Source organism: Notolepis coatsorum (genome assembly GCF_963971535.1).
Source record: "Notolepis coatsorum genome assembly, chromosome: 1".
In the NCBI taxonomy this organism is placed as follows: Eukaryota; Metazoa; Chordata; class Actinopteri; order Aulopiformes; family Paralepididae; genus Notolepis; species Notolepis coatsorum.
Window position 1 is genome coordinate 152,821,190 of NC_140165.1, and position 17,672 is coordinate 152,838,861.

The window sequence follows — 17,672 nt, forward strand, 5'->3', positions numbered from 1 at the left end:
CAGTACCCTATTTTAGCCAGGTATCGGCCTGCTGCCAGATACCAGTATCTTTACTCATGCATACATAATGGTTACCCAATGTCGTTTTCCGTGTATTCCTGCCAGGATGTACCACCATGCCACAGTTGCGGTGCTGTTGTCTCGCGTGTGGCGTGTGCGTAAGCGGGCCCAGCAGACTGTGAAGAAAATCCTCTCCACCCTGGGGGGGTCTGGCCTCGCCCATGGGCTCCTGGCGGAACTCCGCGTGGTCATTAACAAACACAAAGTGGGTCTTTATCATTTGTTTAAAATGACTTCCAAACACCGTGCTGAACCCACCGATAAACACTGTAGATATAAGACAGTGATACACAGGGTGACCTTTTTGAGCAACTGTTACTAGTCTTTTGAACCTGTGGTTTATTGTGTTGTCTGTCACCACCCTTAACATAATTGAAATGCTCAACGGTTGTCTTCACTGCCCAGTCTGACCCAGTATTGACCATTCTCAGGTGTTGCCCCACGATATGCTGGTGTCAGATTCTGGGGAATTGACCGAATTGGGCCGTAGCTACAATCCCCCCCGTGTCCTGCTGGAGGCGCTGTATGTGATCTGCTCTACTGCCAGCCAGTGGGGGGACCCGGCAGAGGCTGAGAACATGGCCATGGACATCCTCATCGTCACACACCACCCCTCCATAGGTACGATAGTCCACAGTTACACTGTAACCTGAATATAATCTACTTAATCCATTGGAACATCACATGTGCAACTCTTAGGTATTGTGTGTTTTGTAGGAGTGGTTCCTCTTCCTCAGTTGATAGATAAATTGGTCATGTAGGATATTAGTAAGACTTTCTCTTATTAATTGACGAGTACATCACCACAATTCTATTCACAAATATACTTTGTTCTTTTTAAAGTACCGGTACTAGATTTAAAGAGGCCCTTTTTCATGATTGTAATAATCTGTAGATTTGTCAAAGAAATTGACTGATTTGTCAACTAAATCTATTAGTCCACTAGTCATTTTCTTTTGAGGACAGCCCCAGTGTTTGGTCTCTTCTATGGGTTTCTCATGGTCTACCTTCCCCTTCTCTGTCTGGCTGCAGTCGCAGGTCGGCCCGGCCTCTGGCCCCGTCTGCTGTCCACCATGAACATCAAGGCTGAGGACTTCATTGAGAAAAACCTGGAGAGCATTCTGACACGCCTACTGGAGGCCAATGCTGACAATCAGGTCACCAGAATAAATCGCATAGTTTCCATATTATATGTGCACTTAACACGCATAACAGCACCATGTTTTATATCCCTCCACTGACGTGATGTCTGTTGTTGGTCATGTGTGGTCATGTTGTTGATCATGTGTGGTCACGTGTGCAGGCGGTGAAGAATGCGGTCGGTGCCCTGTCCGGTCTTTCCCCCATCAACCTGCTGCCACGGGTGATTGAACAAGTGACGGCATGGCTGTCCAATCCTGCCCTGTGCCTGGTTACCAGGGAGGAGTACGCCATCATGCTCACCCCTAATGGAGAGCTGTATGACAAGAGCATCATCCAGAGGTAGCACACTATGGCCTTTTACTGCTGTGGACTTTCAGAAAGCACATACACCCCATCACCTGTAGGGCTGTCGGAATTAATTTCAATATTCAAATTTCATTTGAATTTGAAAAGGAAATGTGAATTTGAATACCAAACTCCCAAGTCGAATGTAAATAAATAAATAAATAAAAACATTATTGATATGAGGTGAACTGACAACGCATCACTGGTTTTTGTATTTTTTTGTGTGATTTTGGTAACATGTGCCTGTAATACAAGCCAATAAATGGGTGTTACAAAGCACAATGTCTAATGATAGTTTCCTATTGGTATTACCCATAGTAATAAATTTAACACACAATTAATTTGTTAACCCTCTAAAGCCTACATAGACAAAGGTTCGCCTGGACATAGTGTAATAGTTTTGCCAATTCTGAGCTTATTCTTTGAGTCAGTATCAAGTGTTATACTTTTTATGATTCAGGGGGACCTACCCTTTATTTCTGGTGCAGTGTAAAGTCACCATTATACAACGACTGATCTAGAAATGGTCAAGATCCTATGCCTTACTTCCGCGCACTGCCAGTAATCCGACGGAGAGATACAGTTTAAACTATAGTCTGGTTAACTCGCCGAACGTACAGCGCCAGACTAGATTATAGTCGGGTTTTGGTCGTTATTTCTTTTAGTCGCTATTTCCATTAGGGATGCCCCGATCACGTTTTTTGCCACCGATACCGATCGTCTTGAGTTAGGGCTGGGCGATATGGAAAAAAATCATATCGCGATAACGATATGATAATGTTATGATATTTCTCGATATCGATAATTATCGAATTGTTATAAGTATAAATATTTATTTTTTATTTTTTTTAAACAACAGATGTATGTTTAATTATTTTGCAGCAATTATTTGTCATTGCCGCCATCTTTAGTGTTACATCCCCTCACACTCCAGTTCTCAGGCTGCAGCTGGTTTAAAAGCGAAAGTAAACCGGCTTCTCTGCTGGCTGTGGCTCCAGGGGAGTTGAACAGTTCTGGCTCTGCTCGTTTATTTTCGATCTTTTGGCGCTTTTTTGGTGGACAAACCACCGCACATGTGCACCGTGACTCGTGACTGGAGTCTAGTTCTGCTAGCACACATAGCCTACTGTGTACAGATGGTTTCAAACTGTATTTTAAATTAGAAAGCAAACAAAATAAATGGACAAGAGAAAAATAAATCAATTTGGTCAGTATTGTCATTTGGACAAGCAAAGCCATTACTTTAAGTTGCAGGCAAGAAAGACAAGTCTGTCCACGGTCTCTGGTTTTAAAACTGCCCTGTTGCAGATCAAAAAAAAAAAAAAAATAGTAAAAAAAAATAGCAAAAAAAAAAAAAAAAATTATTTCGATATTCGATATCGATTATTAAAATATATCGCGATATTTATCGTTATCGTTATATCGCCCAGCCCTAGTCTGAGTCATATCGGCCGATAGACTGCAGATACCGATAGTTTTTGGTTTTCTTATAGCAGCTGGCAGTATGTAGGTCTAACACAGGCATTCTCAAAGTCCGGTCTAAATGATCTAATCTAATTTTAAAAATTAAGTAAAGTGAATAGTACTGGGTGTTAAGCATAACGGTATCTAAGTTATATGAACTGAAACTTATAAGATGTTCTCAGTGTTCAGTTACAGCTACAAAGCACGATAGCTATTAGCCAACAGCTGCAAAAACTAGGGATGCTCGATATTGGCTTTTTTACCTATACCGATATTGTCCAACTCTTAATTTCCGATACCAATATCAACCGATACCGATATATGCAGGGTTTCCCCCCCCCAAAAATGGAATAATTTCAGGTAATTAACATTACATATCTCTTGTTGTGGAATTAACACAACATTATGCATACTTTTGACGATAAATAAAATCAGAATTTGTTCTTACTTGCTTGCCTGGGTAAATAAAGGTTATAGAAATGAAAAAAAAAAAAAAAAAATTAAAACCGATACCGACATTTTCCGATATCACATTTTAATGCCGATATCGGCCGATAATATCGGTAGGCCGATAATATCGGACATCCCTCATATTCACCACGGTATAAAACGGGAATGTATGGATGGAAAAATTCTGTTTTTGCATCTTGACCGGAAGAAACTCAATGACAATCGACTATATTATTAGATCCATAGCTATAATATATAATATAGCTTTAGCGCTTTAAACACAGCCACGTATTCCCATTTGTTTAAAGCGGTGGCCTTTCAACAGTCAACAGCGACCTCTGGCGCTAAAAGTGTTAATCACCTGGATATTTCCAAATTTTCACATGTTTCTCCAAAATGAATGAAAAAAATACTTTCACGCATTTAGATCCATGCAGAACTTCCACACAACCTTCATCAGAGCATACATCATACACGCATAACATTTCCCACTTCCCTTTTCTTAACATCCTTTCCATGTGCTGCAGTGCCCAGCAGGAAACCAACAAGAAGGGCAACATGAAACGGGAGAACAAAGCATACTCCTACAAAGAACAGATCATTGAGATGGAGCTGCAGGAGGTACAGATTTATCTCATACAACTATGTGTCTTTTATTGGTGTTATGTGTGTGAGAGTTGTTGAGTGTGTTTTATTGGTGTTTTATTGGTGTTATGTGTGTGAGATGTTGAGTGTTTTATTGGTGTGTGTAAGAGATGTTGAGTGTTTTATTGGTGTTATTGTGCGGCAGAGATGGTGAGTGTGTGTTGATGTATTATGTGTGGCAAAGATGGTGGGTGTGTTTTATTGGTGTTATGTGTGTGAGAGATGTTGAGTGTGTTTTATTGGTGTTACTTATGTGTGTGAGAGATGTTGAGTGTTTTATTGGTGTTATGTGGCACAGTGGCAGAGATGTTGAGTGTTTTATTGGTGTTATGTGGCAGAGATGTTGAGTGTGTTTTATTGGTATGTGGCAGAGATGTTGAGTGTGTTTTATTGGTATGTGGCAGAGATGTTGAGTGTGTTTTATTGGTATTATGTGGCAGAGATGTTGAGTGTGTTTTATTGGTGTTATGTGGCAGAGATGTTGAGTGTTTTATTGGTATGATGTGGCAGAGATGTTGAGTGTGTTTTATTGGTGGTATGTGGCAGAGATGTTGAGTGTGTTTTATTGGTGTTATGTGGCAGAGATGTTGAGTGTGTTTTATTGGTATGTGGCAGAGATGTTGAGTGTTTTACTGGTGTTATGTGGCAGAGATGTTGAGTGTATGTTTTTCTTCTTTGTCTTTCAGGAGATGAAGAAGAAGAAAGGCATCAAAGATGAGGTTCAGCTGACCAGCAAACAAAAGGAGATGATGCAACTGCAGCTTGAGAAGGAGACGTCCATTCGCAAGAGACTCCAAGTGGTATGACTACAAAATACCCGCCAGAACAGCTGTTCTGTTTTGTTATAGGAATTTGAGTTTCCAATTTAAAACATTTGACAGAAAAGTAAATAATATAGATACTCATTCATAGAATCACTTGGGCTCAAATTTGCCTTATGGTTGGGGTCTTAATGGAAGATTCCTCTTAACACTTTCAGAGCCCAAGCTTAATTCCTTTTTACCCCCTTGAATGCCCAGCACCACTTCAATGTTAACGTTAATATCGCCTAATCTATGTTTTAAATTATGGCTATGTGTCTAATCTGCCCGTCGCTTATCAAAGACTCATTTTCCAGTCAACATTGTCGTAGCAGATTGTTTTTTTATCTGTTCATTTCCGTTTTCTAGCATTTTGAAAAGCACTAGTTTTCACGGAAAAAAGAAGACATTCCATGATAATCACCCTTTACTGGAATATTCTAGAACGTTGTCATTTTTCTGCCTATTTATGAATCTTTTTCAAATAAACGCTAGATTATCGATAGTATATGTGTGCGCACGCACGCTCGTGCCGCGAGCTGAAAATCGATTCTCCTAGTTCCTGACCGCACGCACAGTCAAACAGCCATATCACATAATCACATAAAAGCTTATATCTCCGTGAAAACGGGTCTGATTATCCTAAGACTGGTAACATAGATTCCTTACCTGAGATCAGATGGTATCCAAATGGATTATGCCAATTCCTGATCGCCATTAGAAAAAATCTATCCTTTTATTGATCCACCACGTATACTGTAAAAACACATAATCCCCGCTGCTCTGAGGCTCCAGAGTGAAGCTGATCGACGCCTGTTGCATGAGTGAGAAGTAAAATGTCAAGTCCGGATTTTTTTTTCTCATTCATTTTCATTGAGTTCAATCCAAAAGGGTGAATTACCATCTGGGAGACTATTCTGGCTTTTTTCACATCAGAGTGCCTGGGGTGGCTGAATTTCCAACGGTAGACTCTGTTGATGAAATATGAATTCAGATCGCTAATATATAAAAAAACGAGAAAAAACGAATATTCTCGTGATGGGCATTCAACTCGGGTTGGGCAATCAAAGTGTTAAGGTAGCATCCGGTCCATGAAGCCATAATGTCAAAATGTCTCCCAGAACAGTTTTTCAGATCTTGAAATTCTGTAGTATTTAACTAACGTGTGACGTTTTGTCTGTCTGTTGCTCGTCTCCAGGTGGACATGGAGCTGCAGTGTGCGGTTGGTTTGCTGGAGGCACTTCTGATTGAAGTACCTCCTCAGATCTCCTGGCACCTGCCTGCCATCCTGCAGGTGTTGATGCCCCTCCTGCGCTGCCCTCTGGCAGCCCCACGCCTCACCCAGGTCTTCTTGGACATAGGAGTTTGTCTGATGCCCAAACACCTGCACTCTCTAGGTACAAGGCTCGACTAGTAACAATGGTCCGGGTCCTTATTATACCTGCTCCGTTGTCGTTAAATCAAGACTGAATAACTTTCTGTAGCAGAGGATGTGTGTCATTCTCTTGACTAATGTCACCTCTAGGTATGCTTGTGGGTCATGTGACCCTGCGGCTTGTGAAGCCAGAGTGTGACCTGGATGAGGCCTGGGCACAGGAGGACCTGGACACGGCCACCAAGCGCACAGTGCTACTGCTGCACAGCCACACTGTCCCTCACAGAGACAGCAAGAGTGGTGAGACACACACACACACACACACACACACACACACACACACACACACACACACACATTTAATATTATACTTTATTTGAATCCACAGATTATTATATATCACACACATTCTCAGGTTCATTAGTTTTAATGGCAGCCTGAAATGGAAACAACAGACATGTTTCGGCTAGCCATAACACTGAAGAAGGAACCATAGTTCCGAAACATGTCTGTCGTTTCCATTTCAGGCTGCCATTAAAACTAATGAACCTGAGAGTGCTGGTCAGGCTTTCTTGATATTCAACTTTATGGGATTACAGCACCCAGTGTCAGACCTTGAGAGCGCGGTCTAACTTGACAATATCACACACATTAAAATATTAACCGAGGTTCCACTGTCTGGCTAACCATTACAATGGAGATTAAACAAAATGTTGGCATCTGCTTGGCCCTCCTCCCCAACAGGCCTGCAATAAAACAAAATAAAAAAACACACACAAATGGCGATTCAATATAGTTCCACATATACTCTTCCTTGTTGTTTCAGACATAGGTCCACTGTCTGCCCCGGCCTTCTCCTTCTGTTGTCCTCTGCTCAACACGGTGCTCAGGGAGACGTCTGGCAGCACAGAGGAGGGGGAGAGCTTGATGATCAAAGCCCTGCAGGTCATCAACGAGCACTCTCAGCTTCGCGCCGCTATAGACAGCACAGACGCCTTCATCGACGAGGTAAGGAGGGAGCCCCACTATAGACGGCACAGACGCCTTCATCGACGAGGTAAGGAGGGAGCCCCACTATAGACGGCACAGACGCTTACATTGAGGAGGTAAGGAGGGAGCCCCACTATAGACGGCACAGACGCCTTCATCGACGAGGTAAGGAGGGAGCCCCACTATAGACGGCACAGACGCCTTCATCGACGAGGTAAGGAGGGAGCCCCACTATAGACGGCACAGACGCTTACATTGAGGAGGTAAGGAGGGAGCCCCACTATAGACGGCACAGACGCCTTCATCGAGGAGGTAAGGAGGGAGCCCCACTATAGACGGCACAGACGCCTTCATCGAGGAGGTAAGGAGGGAGCCCCACTATAGACGGCACAGACGCCTTCATCGACGAGGTAAGGAGGGAGCCCCACTATAGACAACACAGACGCTTACATTGAGGAGGTAAGGAGGGAGCACCACTATAGACAACACAGACACTTACATCGAGGAGGTAAGGAGGGAGCCCCACTATAGACGGCACAGACGCCTTCATCAAGGAGGTAAGGAGGGAGCCCCACTATAGACGGCACAGACGCTTACATTGAGGAGGTAAGGAGGGAGCCCCACTATAGACGGCACAGACGCCTTCATCAAGGAGGTAAGGAGGGAGCCCCACTATAGACGGCACAGACGCCTTCATCAAGGAGGTAAGGAGGGAGCCCCACTATAGACGGCACAGACACTTACATTGAGGAGGTAAGGAGGGAGCCCCACTATAGACGGCACAGACGCCTTCATCGACGAGGTAAGGAGGGAGCCCCACTATAGACGGCACAGACACTTACATTGAGGAGGTAAGGAGGGAGCCCCACTATAGACGGCACAGACGCCTTCATCGACGAGGTAAGGAGGGAGCCCCACTATAGACGGCACAGACACTTACATTGAGGAGGTAAGGAGGGAGCCCCACTATAGACGGCACAGACACTTACATTGAGGAGGTAAGGAGGGAGCCCCACTATAGACGGCACAGACGCCTTCATCGACGAGGTAAGGAGGGAGCCCCACTATAGACGGCACAGACACTTACATTGAGGAGGTAAGGAGGGAGCCCCACTATAGACGGCACAGACGCCTTCATCGACGAGGTAAGGAGGGAGCACCACTATAGACAACACAGACGCTTACATCGAGGAGGTAAGGAGGGAGCCCCACTATAGACAACACAGACGCTTACATTGAGGAGGTAAGGAGGGAGCCCCACTATAGACGGCACAGACGCTTACATCGAGGAGGTAAGGAGGGAGCACCACTATAGACGGCACAGACACTTACATTGAGGAGGTAAGGAGGGAGCCCCACTATAGACGGCACAGACACTTACATTGAGGAGGTAAGGAGGGAGCCCCACTATAGACAACACAGACGCTTACATTGAGGAGGTAAGGAGGGAGCCCCACTATAGACAGCACAGACGCCTTCATCGACGAGGTAAGGAGGGAGCCCCACTATAGACGGCACAGACGCCTTCATCGAGGAGGTAAGGAGGGAGCCCCACTATAGACAACACAGACACTTACATTGAGGAGGTAAGGAGGGAGCCCCACTATAGACAACACAGACACTTACATTGAGGAGGTAAGGAGGGAGCACCACTATAGACGGCACAGACACTTACATTGAGGAGGTAAGGAGGGAGCCCCACTATAGACAACACAGACGCTTACATTGAGGAGGTAAGGAGGGAGCCCCACTATAGACGGCACAGACGCTTACATTGAGGAGGTAAGGAGGGAGCGCCACTATAGACAACACAGACGCCTACATTGAGGAGGTAAGGAGGGAGCGCCACTATAGACAACACAGACACTTACATTGAGGAGGTAAGGAGGGAGCGCCACTATAGACAACACAGACACTTACATTGAGGAGGTAAGGAGGGAGCGCCACTATAGACAACACAGACGCCTACATTGAGGAGGTAAGGAGGGAGCGCCACTCTCTGACCTGTGCATCTGCACACTAGGGGTGGTGGAAAAACGCTACAGCAATATATCGTGAGATTTTGCGTGCCGATATAATATTGATACAGTGACTCCAAATATCAATATTTTATTGTATATGTGTATAATTATAATTGTGTATATATATATTAGGGGTGGAACGGTACACATTCAAACCGTACACCGTTCGGCACGACCTCCACAGTTCGGGGCACGGGTGTATTGTTTGGTTATAACGGTTAGCCGTGAGCTAACTAACGTTAGCTAACTTTAGCCGCGAGCTAACCGTGGAAACAAACGCTCACAGCGAAGTGACTCCACGACACCAGTTCCATTTGGGGAAGGGGGGTATATTGCCGAAGCTTGACAACAGAGGTTGTGTCTGTCTGTAAAATAACAAGCCAGGAGACTAGAGCTGTGTGTGTCAACTGCGTCTGTTTACATCCTGGTCCCTGCTGGGACGTACCAACTCGAGACCACTGTGGGGGGGTTTATATAACATTCCCCATTCCCTTGTAACATCTCCTTTTTTTTGTTGATAACAACAGTTACAACATTCCTTAGTGCAAATTATTATTAATACAAGAAACCCCATAAACGTCCTTATTTAAAACCCTCATAATCTTTTCTGTGACTTTTCCTTTTTGATAAGAAAGTCTACTGCTGGTTGAGCATATGCATACTTTGTTGATGGCCTTTGTCTATAATGTGGCCACAAAAATGGAAGGTTTAATTATTTAGTTTGTTTGCACTAAGTTAACACTTTGATCGCCATGGGTTAAATTCATAATTTACCATCCCTCGCCATCTCTATTTGTCTATGGAGAAGTTCCCCTTCTTTGCAGGGCTATAACTTTTTAAATTCTATTGCTAAATTGCCATTATTATGGCCCATTCAATGTCCTATATGTATTGTTCAGGGTGTAGCAACGTTAAACTTTTTCATTCACATATTCATACTAAAATATGGTCTAAAGTATAAGTATGTTTTTATCGTTTTCTGCAGCTTTCTTCAGAACGTGATTTATAGCCCTAAATGCATTATATTGATGATCAAATACAGTTTGGTAGGAATCTGTGCGAGATAAAAAAATCTCAACTGGATGTGCTTCTAGGAGTTACTACATATCATCTGATGATGACCGGATGGGCGGGGGATCGTTTATAATTCCGTGGGCAGCGTTAGATGATTCATCCAGAGTGGGTCATATGTTCATCATAGCAGTTTATATGGAACACGTTAGAATATAACGCTGAATCTTACCGTGTCTTCCTCGCGCCGCTGGCAGATGAGCGTGGAACAGAATTTTTTCTATTATGGGATGGAGAAATGCCTGATCCATTTCAAGGTTGTATAATAGTATATACGTCCAAATCATGTTGTTTTCTCGAGTTATTTGCACCGATCGATGTTCACTGTCAAGATGTCAATACGGAGTCTCTCTAACGATGGCGAGTGCCCGGACCACATATGGATGAGCACTACCCGTTCAAAGGGTCATTTCCGGTTGGCGATCTGCCGATCGGCCACCAGATGGCGCTCTTGAACCGCTAGAGAGTTGAGTGGAGCTTTGCAGTGTGTCTCAGGGCTCCGGAGGGGAAATATGATTTCGATCACAGATTTTTGAAATATTGACATCAAAGACGAGTTACGGCGTCTTCGGCAGAATGAGCATGGCTAGGAATGACGTCTTAACTCGTCATCGGCGATCATAGTGTTAATCATAGTGTCCCTTCACGCTAGGGATGGGAATCGAAAACAGGTTCCCGTTGGGAACCGGTTCCTAATTGTCCGATGCCTGGAACCGCGTGCCTCCCGTGACTTTCGATTCCCTTATCGCTGCCAGGTTTTCAAAACAACGTTAGCGTTAGCATGTAGCCATGGCAGACTTATTTGATTCCTTAAGGGCTCGAAATTGCCTGGATTTTGGTAATATGCTCCCGAAATGCTCCCGATGTTTGGCTACTTCTATGTGCAGTGAAAACTACTTGAATGCTTTAGAACCTAGCCATTGATTTAGGTCAGGGTGAGCTAAAATTAGCCGCGGAGCTAACGCTATCTAGCGTGAGCTAACGCTATTTAATCAAGCTCACAAAGAGAGATAAACAGCTGACAGCGGATAGTACAGGTACAAATACAATAAAACAGCAGGTGGGGGCTGTTGTGTAAACCTTGTACTCTTTAGTTCACATATAATAAGAGCTGCAGTGTTTATTTACAAGTGTACACTGTAAGCCAGGAAGTACCATGGTGGTGCAACATACAAATGTGTCCGTGTAGCAACACAAGCCAATACCTTAGGACAGGGGCCCGGGGAGGGAGCTCTGTCTCTGTGTGTGTGTGTGTGTGTGTGTGTGTGTGTGAGAGACAGAAGTCGGAGGAATAACAACCTGTTATTCAATAGATTAAATTAGTTTAAGAATAAAAAAATAAATACATTTTAAGAGAATCTCAAATAAATTATTTTATTTAAGTGTAGGCTATAGTTAATGTTTTATTTTTTACAGTTTTTGTATTTTTCTGACATGGGGGCTCAACAATAAATGACAATCAGAAATGTCAAGTTGCATGTTGTTATTCTAACCAGCTTAGACCCCTACGCTCTGCATCTTCTGGCCGCCTCAGACCTACTCCTATCCAAGCTCCGGGAGGGTCATCAAAGAGAAGTCGCCTATTCTCAGTCCTTGCCCCACAATGGTGGAATGAACTACCCACCCCAGTTAGGACAGCCGAATCACGTCCAATCTTTCGCCGTCGACTAAAGACGCACTTCTTCAACCATTATCTGAATAAAAAAAAAAAAATCTAACCCTAACTAACCGTACTGTCATGCACTTGTCCTAATAAACTAACCTACACTGTAGCACTCAACACTTTGATGAACATTGTTGCTCAGCTGATAGAGTTGTGCCCTTCCTGATGGCTTGTCGTACAGAACTTGTAAGTCGCTTTGGATAAAAGCGTCAGCTGATTGATCAGGTATCGATAAGGGTATCGATAAAGAATCGAATCGATAAGCAGAATCGATAATGGAATCTTATCGATAAAATCCTATCAATTCCCATCCCCCTGGCACCTCAGTACCTCACTGACCTCCTCCACCCCTACACTCAGTCACGGTCCCTGCGATCCACGGACACTGGTCAGCTCTCCATCCCCCGAACCAGACTACGGACGTTCGGGGACAGAGCTTTCAGTGTGGCAGCTCCCACCCTCTGGAACTCCCTCCCCGCAGAACTCCGCACCGCCCCAACTCTGGACTCATTTAAAAAACTGCTCAAAACCCACCTCTTCAACCTGGCCTTCAACCACTAACTTTCTCACTTTATATGTATATGTTGTGTCTGTCCACTATGTTTGTTAATTTGTTACCCCCCCCCCCCCTTATGTAAAGCGACCTTGGGTCCTCTGAAAGGCGCTATATAAAACGAAGTATTATTATTATTATTATTATTATTATTATACTTTGACAAATGTAGCCTATATTTTTCAGTCAGTTCGGTCTTTGTGTGCCAAACATTATTTAAGGCAAACCACTGTAAATCTTTTCTTTTTTTTTAATATAAATAAGAAGCATTTTTACATTTTTGGAGTGTTACATTTTAAAAAAATTATAAAAAACAACGTATATCAAACCGAACTGAAGACCGTGACCACAAAACCGTGATACGAACCGAACCGTTGATTTTGTGAACCGTTCCACCCCTAATATATATATATGAGAATCTGTAAGCGTTCATGTCAATTCTGTAAATTAATACATAATTCCTGCTTTTCATGGGTATCTTCTCTTCTTCAGTTACACAGATATTGTGGTGTATCATAGAATACATTTCTTGCAATATATTGTATTATTGTTATCGAGGGCCAAATATCAGTATTGTGATTTACTCGTATCGTCCCACCCCTACTGCTGTCTGTTACCTGTGTGTATGTGGTGAGATGAAGTGCTTTGATTTTCACATCAGTCCCTCCTCCTTTGTCCAAGTGTGTCAGTGTTGTGCTCAGAGAAATGATGTTTTCACAGAGTGGGCCGGAGCTTCTACCACGTGTCAGCATGCTGCTGCTGCTCACCAGGATGATCTCCACGGCAGCCCCGAGACTCCAGGTACACGCATTGACATCATACACATCCTAAATGGACCCAGGTTTATTTGCTGTTGGATAATTGCAATGTTTACTAATATCAACGGCTCAGGGGAAATAAACTTGGGGTCTACGGCTGTTCTCTAGCAACACTGCAACGGTCTCTGTATTTTGGAGAAGTACATGAGTTGATGTGTGATTGTCTGGTGTGCTTCAGGTGCTGTCGGCCCAGTGCCTGACGGCGTTGTGCTGCAGTGCAGGAGGAGGAAGAGGCTGTGCTGTGGCAGAGCCGGCGGAGATAGACGTCCTGCTGGAGGCTCTGCTCTCACCCTGCTTCTCCGTACGCGACGCTGCTCTCAGGGTGAGCATCGTGTGTGTGTGTGTGTGTTAGGCTTGCCACAGTGATGTGGAGTTTCCCATGACTAATAAACTCATGACAACACCGGTTTACAAAATTATGCTCAATATCTGTAAATCGCTTACTTTGATCTTTAACATCATGCGGCTAGATTGCTCCGCTGTGTCGGCCTGCGTCTGTTTTGAAATGATTTTCGGTATTTATTTATTATTATTAATTTGTTGGACAGACAAGAGTTGACGTTAGGTTCTAGTAATACCTTCCGTAATTTTTCTATCTGTTCATTGACTGACTGACCAATGTAGCTGCAGCCTTATTTAGCACATCGCGCAAACATACTTGCTGGTCTGGACTCGTCCTCTGAGCTCCTCTCCTGTCAAGCTTTTACTAATTTTAATCCAAAATATTTTTTATGTATTAAATGGCAAGTAATATACCGTACTTGGTGGAGCTTGTGTTTGTGTGTGCACTAGATATTTTTACATTTGTGTTATTGTTACTATCTGTCTCTGTGCAGGGCCTGTTGGAGATGGAGTTTGCTCTGCCTACAGACAGTACGGAGGCCAGCGGGCTGAGTTTGCTACGGAGGCTGTGGGTTGCCAAATTTGACGTTGAGGAGGAGGGCAGGACGCTGGCTGAGAAGTATGTGTTTTTAGGGGTTCAAGCCAGGAGTGAAACCCTATTGTTTTCTTCTCATTCAGAAATGTTTGCGCAAATTCCTCTGAGATGGTAAATGGTAGCAACATGAAATTTGGCCCATTGTTTGGAAGTTGTGTGCAAGTGGTATCCAAAAGATATGAGCCCAGTTGGCCTGATGGCGGCACTACAGTTTAGTAAAAAAAGAACAAAAAAAGATTAATATCGACCACTAGTGAATGCTACAGACGATTTGTGTATGGTATTACACAAATCTGACTATATATATGTTTGTCCAATCATTACAAAACACATGTTTCATAACACTGCTGCTCTGCAGCTTGAACCCCGGCTGATCGCTGCCTGTTTTAGTTTTAATCTCCTTCATTTTCACATGCTTCTATTTTTCCTGCATCTTTTTTTCCTATGTGTCCCTACTCTCAGCAGTTGTTAAACGGTCATTTCTCCTGTCCTCTCTCCCCCAGGCTCTGGGAGTCTCTGTGTTTGGAGCTGGTCCCCGAGCTGTGCTCCCTCCTGATCGGAGACGTCACCCACCACGAGGAAGCCGTCCGTACGGCCGGGGCTGAGGCTCTGTCCAGCGCTGTGTGCGAGTACAAGGACCAGTCTCCCGTAGTCCTCGGCCAGCTCACTGAGCTCTACCACCAGAAGCTCTACGTGAGACCCTTTCTCTCGGCTTTGAACCGCTGATCACTGTCTAGTTTAAAAAGCAGCAAACCAATGTCAAAGGAACACTGTTGTGTGGTGTTTTTACAGAGACCACCCCCTGTGCTGGATGCCCTGGGCAGAGTCATTTCTGAAGCTCCACCTGATCAGTGGGAGGCCAGGTGAGAAACCCCAGCAGTAGAGCTCGTTCAGATATAGGCATCTCACTGCAGGGTGGTGCGTTGGCGTGGACGGGCCTTTAGTGTGACATGCTGTGAGCTTTTTAAATACCCCTTCAATCCCTAGTCTTCCACTTCCATGAATATCGCAATATATCACTATGGATTTTTCCCCAACCCCTATTGACTACTAAATGGTAGTGACATTGACATTTAGGTATGCTTTTCCAGTCTTTAGAAGGATTTATAACAAACATAAACCTGCATTCTAGAATAAGAGAATACATTTGATTTCCTGTTAGTTGTTGATATTAGGAAACACAGTGACAGGAAACGCATAAAAAGATTCCACTGAAAGCGTCTGTAAGAGGCTGCCTCTCTCCTCAGGTGTGGTATTGCCCTGGCTCTGAACAAGATGTCTCAGTACTTGGAGGAGTCTCAGGTCACTCCTCTGTTCCTCTTCTTCGTTCCCGACGCTCTGAACGACCGCCACCCCGAGGTGCGCCGCTGCATGCTGGACGCCGCCCTCTCCGGCCTCAACACGCACGGAAAGGTACGACTCTTTTTTTTTAAATGTGTTTAAATAATTTAACCTTTTATTTAACCCTTTCACTACCACACTACCAAAGGGTTAACCTTTTCACTGCGACAATACATAAGGTTAACCCTTTCACTGCCACACGACAAAGGGTTAACCCTTTCACTACCACACTACAGAAGGTTACCCGTCTGTAGTGTGGCAGTGAAAGGGTTAACCTTATGTAGTGAAAGGGTTAACCTTCTGTAGTGTGGTAGTGAAAGGGTTAAGGTGTGTGTAAACAACTTTGCAATAGAGTCCTTAAAAGTAGTAAGGGGGATCAATTTGTCCATTTTCAAGTCTTTTGCATCTCATTCCAACTGCTGGGAGCGGCAAATTGGAAGGAGGATTGACCAAAGGAAGTGTTGACACTGGGGACATCTAGTGAGATATGGTGAGCAGCTCTGGTGTTATAGGGAGTAGACTTGCTGCCAATGCTTATTTATCCATCTTATTTTTTTGTAGAACCACATGAATACTTCTCATACATGTGTAACCCTCTCTTCTGACCTAGAGTGACACAAAACCATTCATCCTTATTGCTGGTTTTAGTTTACTTGGTGTCTGCACTGCTCTGTTCCAGGACAACGTGAGCGCTCTGCTGCCGGTGTTTGAGGAGTTTCTAAAGGACGCTCCACAGGATGCCAACTATGACTCTGTCCGCCAGAGTGTGGTCATCCTCATGGGCTCCTTGGCCAAACATCTGGATAAAAGTGATCCCAAGGTCAAGCCAATCGTGGCTAAACTCATCACAGCGCTCTGCACACCTTCACAGCAGGTACTGTATAAACGCTGTATTCAATGGTCCTCATTCTCGAACGGCCATACGAGAAAGTTACCAAAAAATTCCTTCGTAACTTGATCTACGAACTTCTTTGATGTTCTCGAACAGCTTCATATTGTAAATTCGTTCGTAGGATTTACAAACTCAAAGGCAGTCGTAAGTTGGACAGACCGGTGTGCGCCCGTGTTTTTAACTGCTTTATTTTGGAGAAGTCCTTGGGGATTGCGGCCACTTCGATTCTACAGAGATCCGCAGAATTAAATAATTATAATAATAATAAATACGACAATAATAATAATACATTTTATTTATATAGCGCTTTTCAAGAACCCAAAGACGCAATATTTGTATCATTAACAATTATGTTTTACAGGGCGGCTACGTGGCGTAGTGGGCAAGGCGCTCGCCACAAAATGCTGGAGACGCTGGGCTCGTCAGTTCGAGCCCAGCGCTCCACATTTGCTTTCAGTTTAGCTGGTCGTCCGTACTAATACACATTGGCCGTATTAGGGGGTGGGAAACTGATGGGTGGGGATCGGGCGTTGTGGACAGCGACTCCTACAGGTCGGTTGGTGCGCCTGCGCAGTAGAATCAGGAAGTGTCGGTGGCAGCGTGAGCCTCCCACGCGTTACTCCTCGCCACTGAGAGATCGAGCTGCGCAGGTGAAAAGATGCGACTGCTGTTACCTCAAGTACCGGAGGGGACTTGTGCTATGTATGACTTAGTCCACATTGCAGCCGGCTTGTGGGAGGCAAGAAACAGCGTCCGTGACAGGGGAGGGTTGAATTGGATGATACGAAATTGGGATGGGAGAAAAATATAGAAAATGGGAGAAAAAGTGGATAAAAAAAAAAAAAAAAAACGTATGTTTTACATTTATAGTCATGACTCAATAAATAAGAACTAAACCCAATCGGCTTGGTGAGGCTGGCGTGTGTGTTCTTATTTATTTATTTTCTCTGAAATCAACCACTTGTGCAACTTTACTGTTACACTTGTACTCTGGTTGGATGCCAAACCTATTTGCTTTGTATTTTACTTGTGCTGTATGATGACAATACATTTGAATCTAATGTCATTCATCAGTCGCAAATTACTTTTGCGCTACAGAGTGCA

General features: G+C 44.1%; 1 protein-coding gene across 1 annotated transcript in view; it reads left to right on the plus strand.

Moving 5' to 3' along the window:
* The window catches only part of gcn1 (GCN1 activator of EIF2AK4), a 111,432-nt gene that overhangs the window by 42,948 nt on the left and 50,812 nt on the right, over positions 1–17,672 (plus strand). Inside the window, exons 17-32 of the mRNA XM_084327530.1 lie at positions 106–265; positions 492–681; positions 1,093–1,217; positions 1,364–1,542; positions 3,990–4,083; positions 4,794–4,907; positions 6,106–6,304; positions 6,433–6,582; positions 7,109–7,290; positions 13,301–13,381; positions 13,577–13,720; positions 14,235–14,359; positions 14,839–15,028; positions 15,128–15,198; positions 15,583–15,748; positions 16,356–16,550. Coding sequence (XP_084183656.1) covers positions 106–265; positions 492–681; positions 1,093–1,217; positions 1,364–1,542; positions 3,990–4,083; positions 4,794–4,907; positions 6,106–6,304; positions 6,433–6,582; positions 7,109–7,290; positions 13,301–13,381; positions 13,577–13,720; positions 14,235–14,359; positions 14,839–15,028; positions 15,128–15,198; positions 15,583–15,748; positions 16,356–16,550 — 2,365 coding nt within the window. The remainder of the gene's footprint in view (positions 1–105; positions 266–491; positions 682–1,092; positions 1,218–1,363; positions 1,543–3,989; positions 4,084–4,793; positions 4,908–6,105; positions 6,305–6,432; positions 6,583–7,108; positions 7,291–13,300; positions 13,382–13,576; positions 13,721–14,234; positions 14,360–14,838; positions 15,029–15,127; positions 15,199–15,582; positions 15,749–16,355; positions 16,551–17,672) is intronic.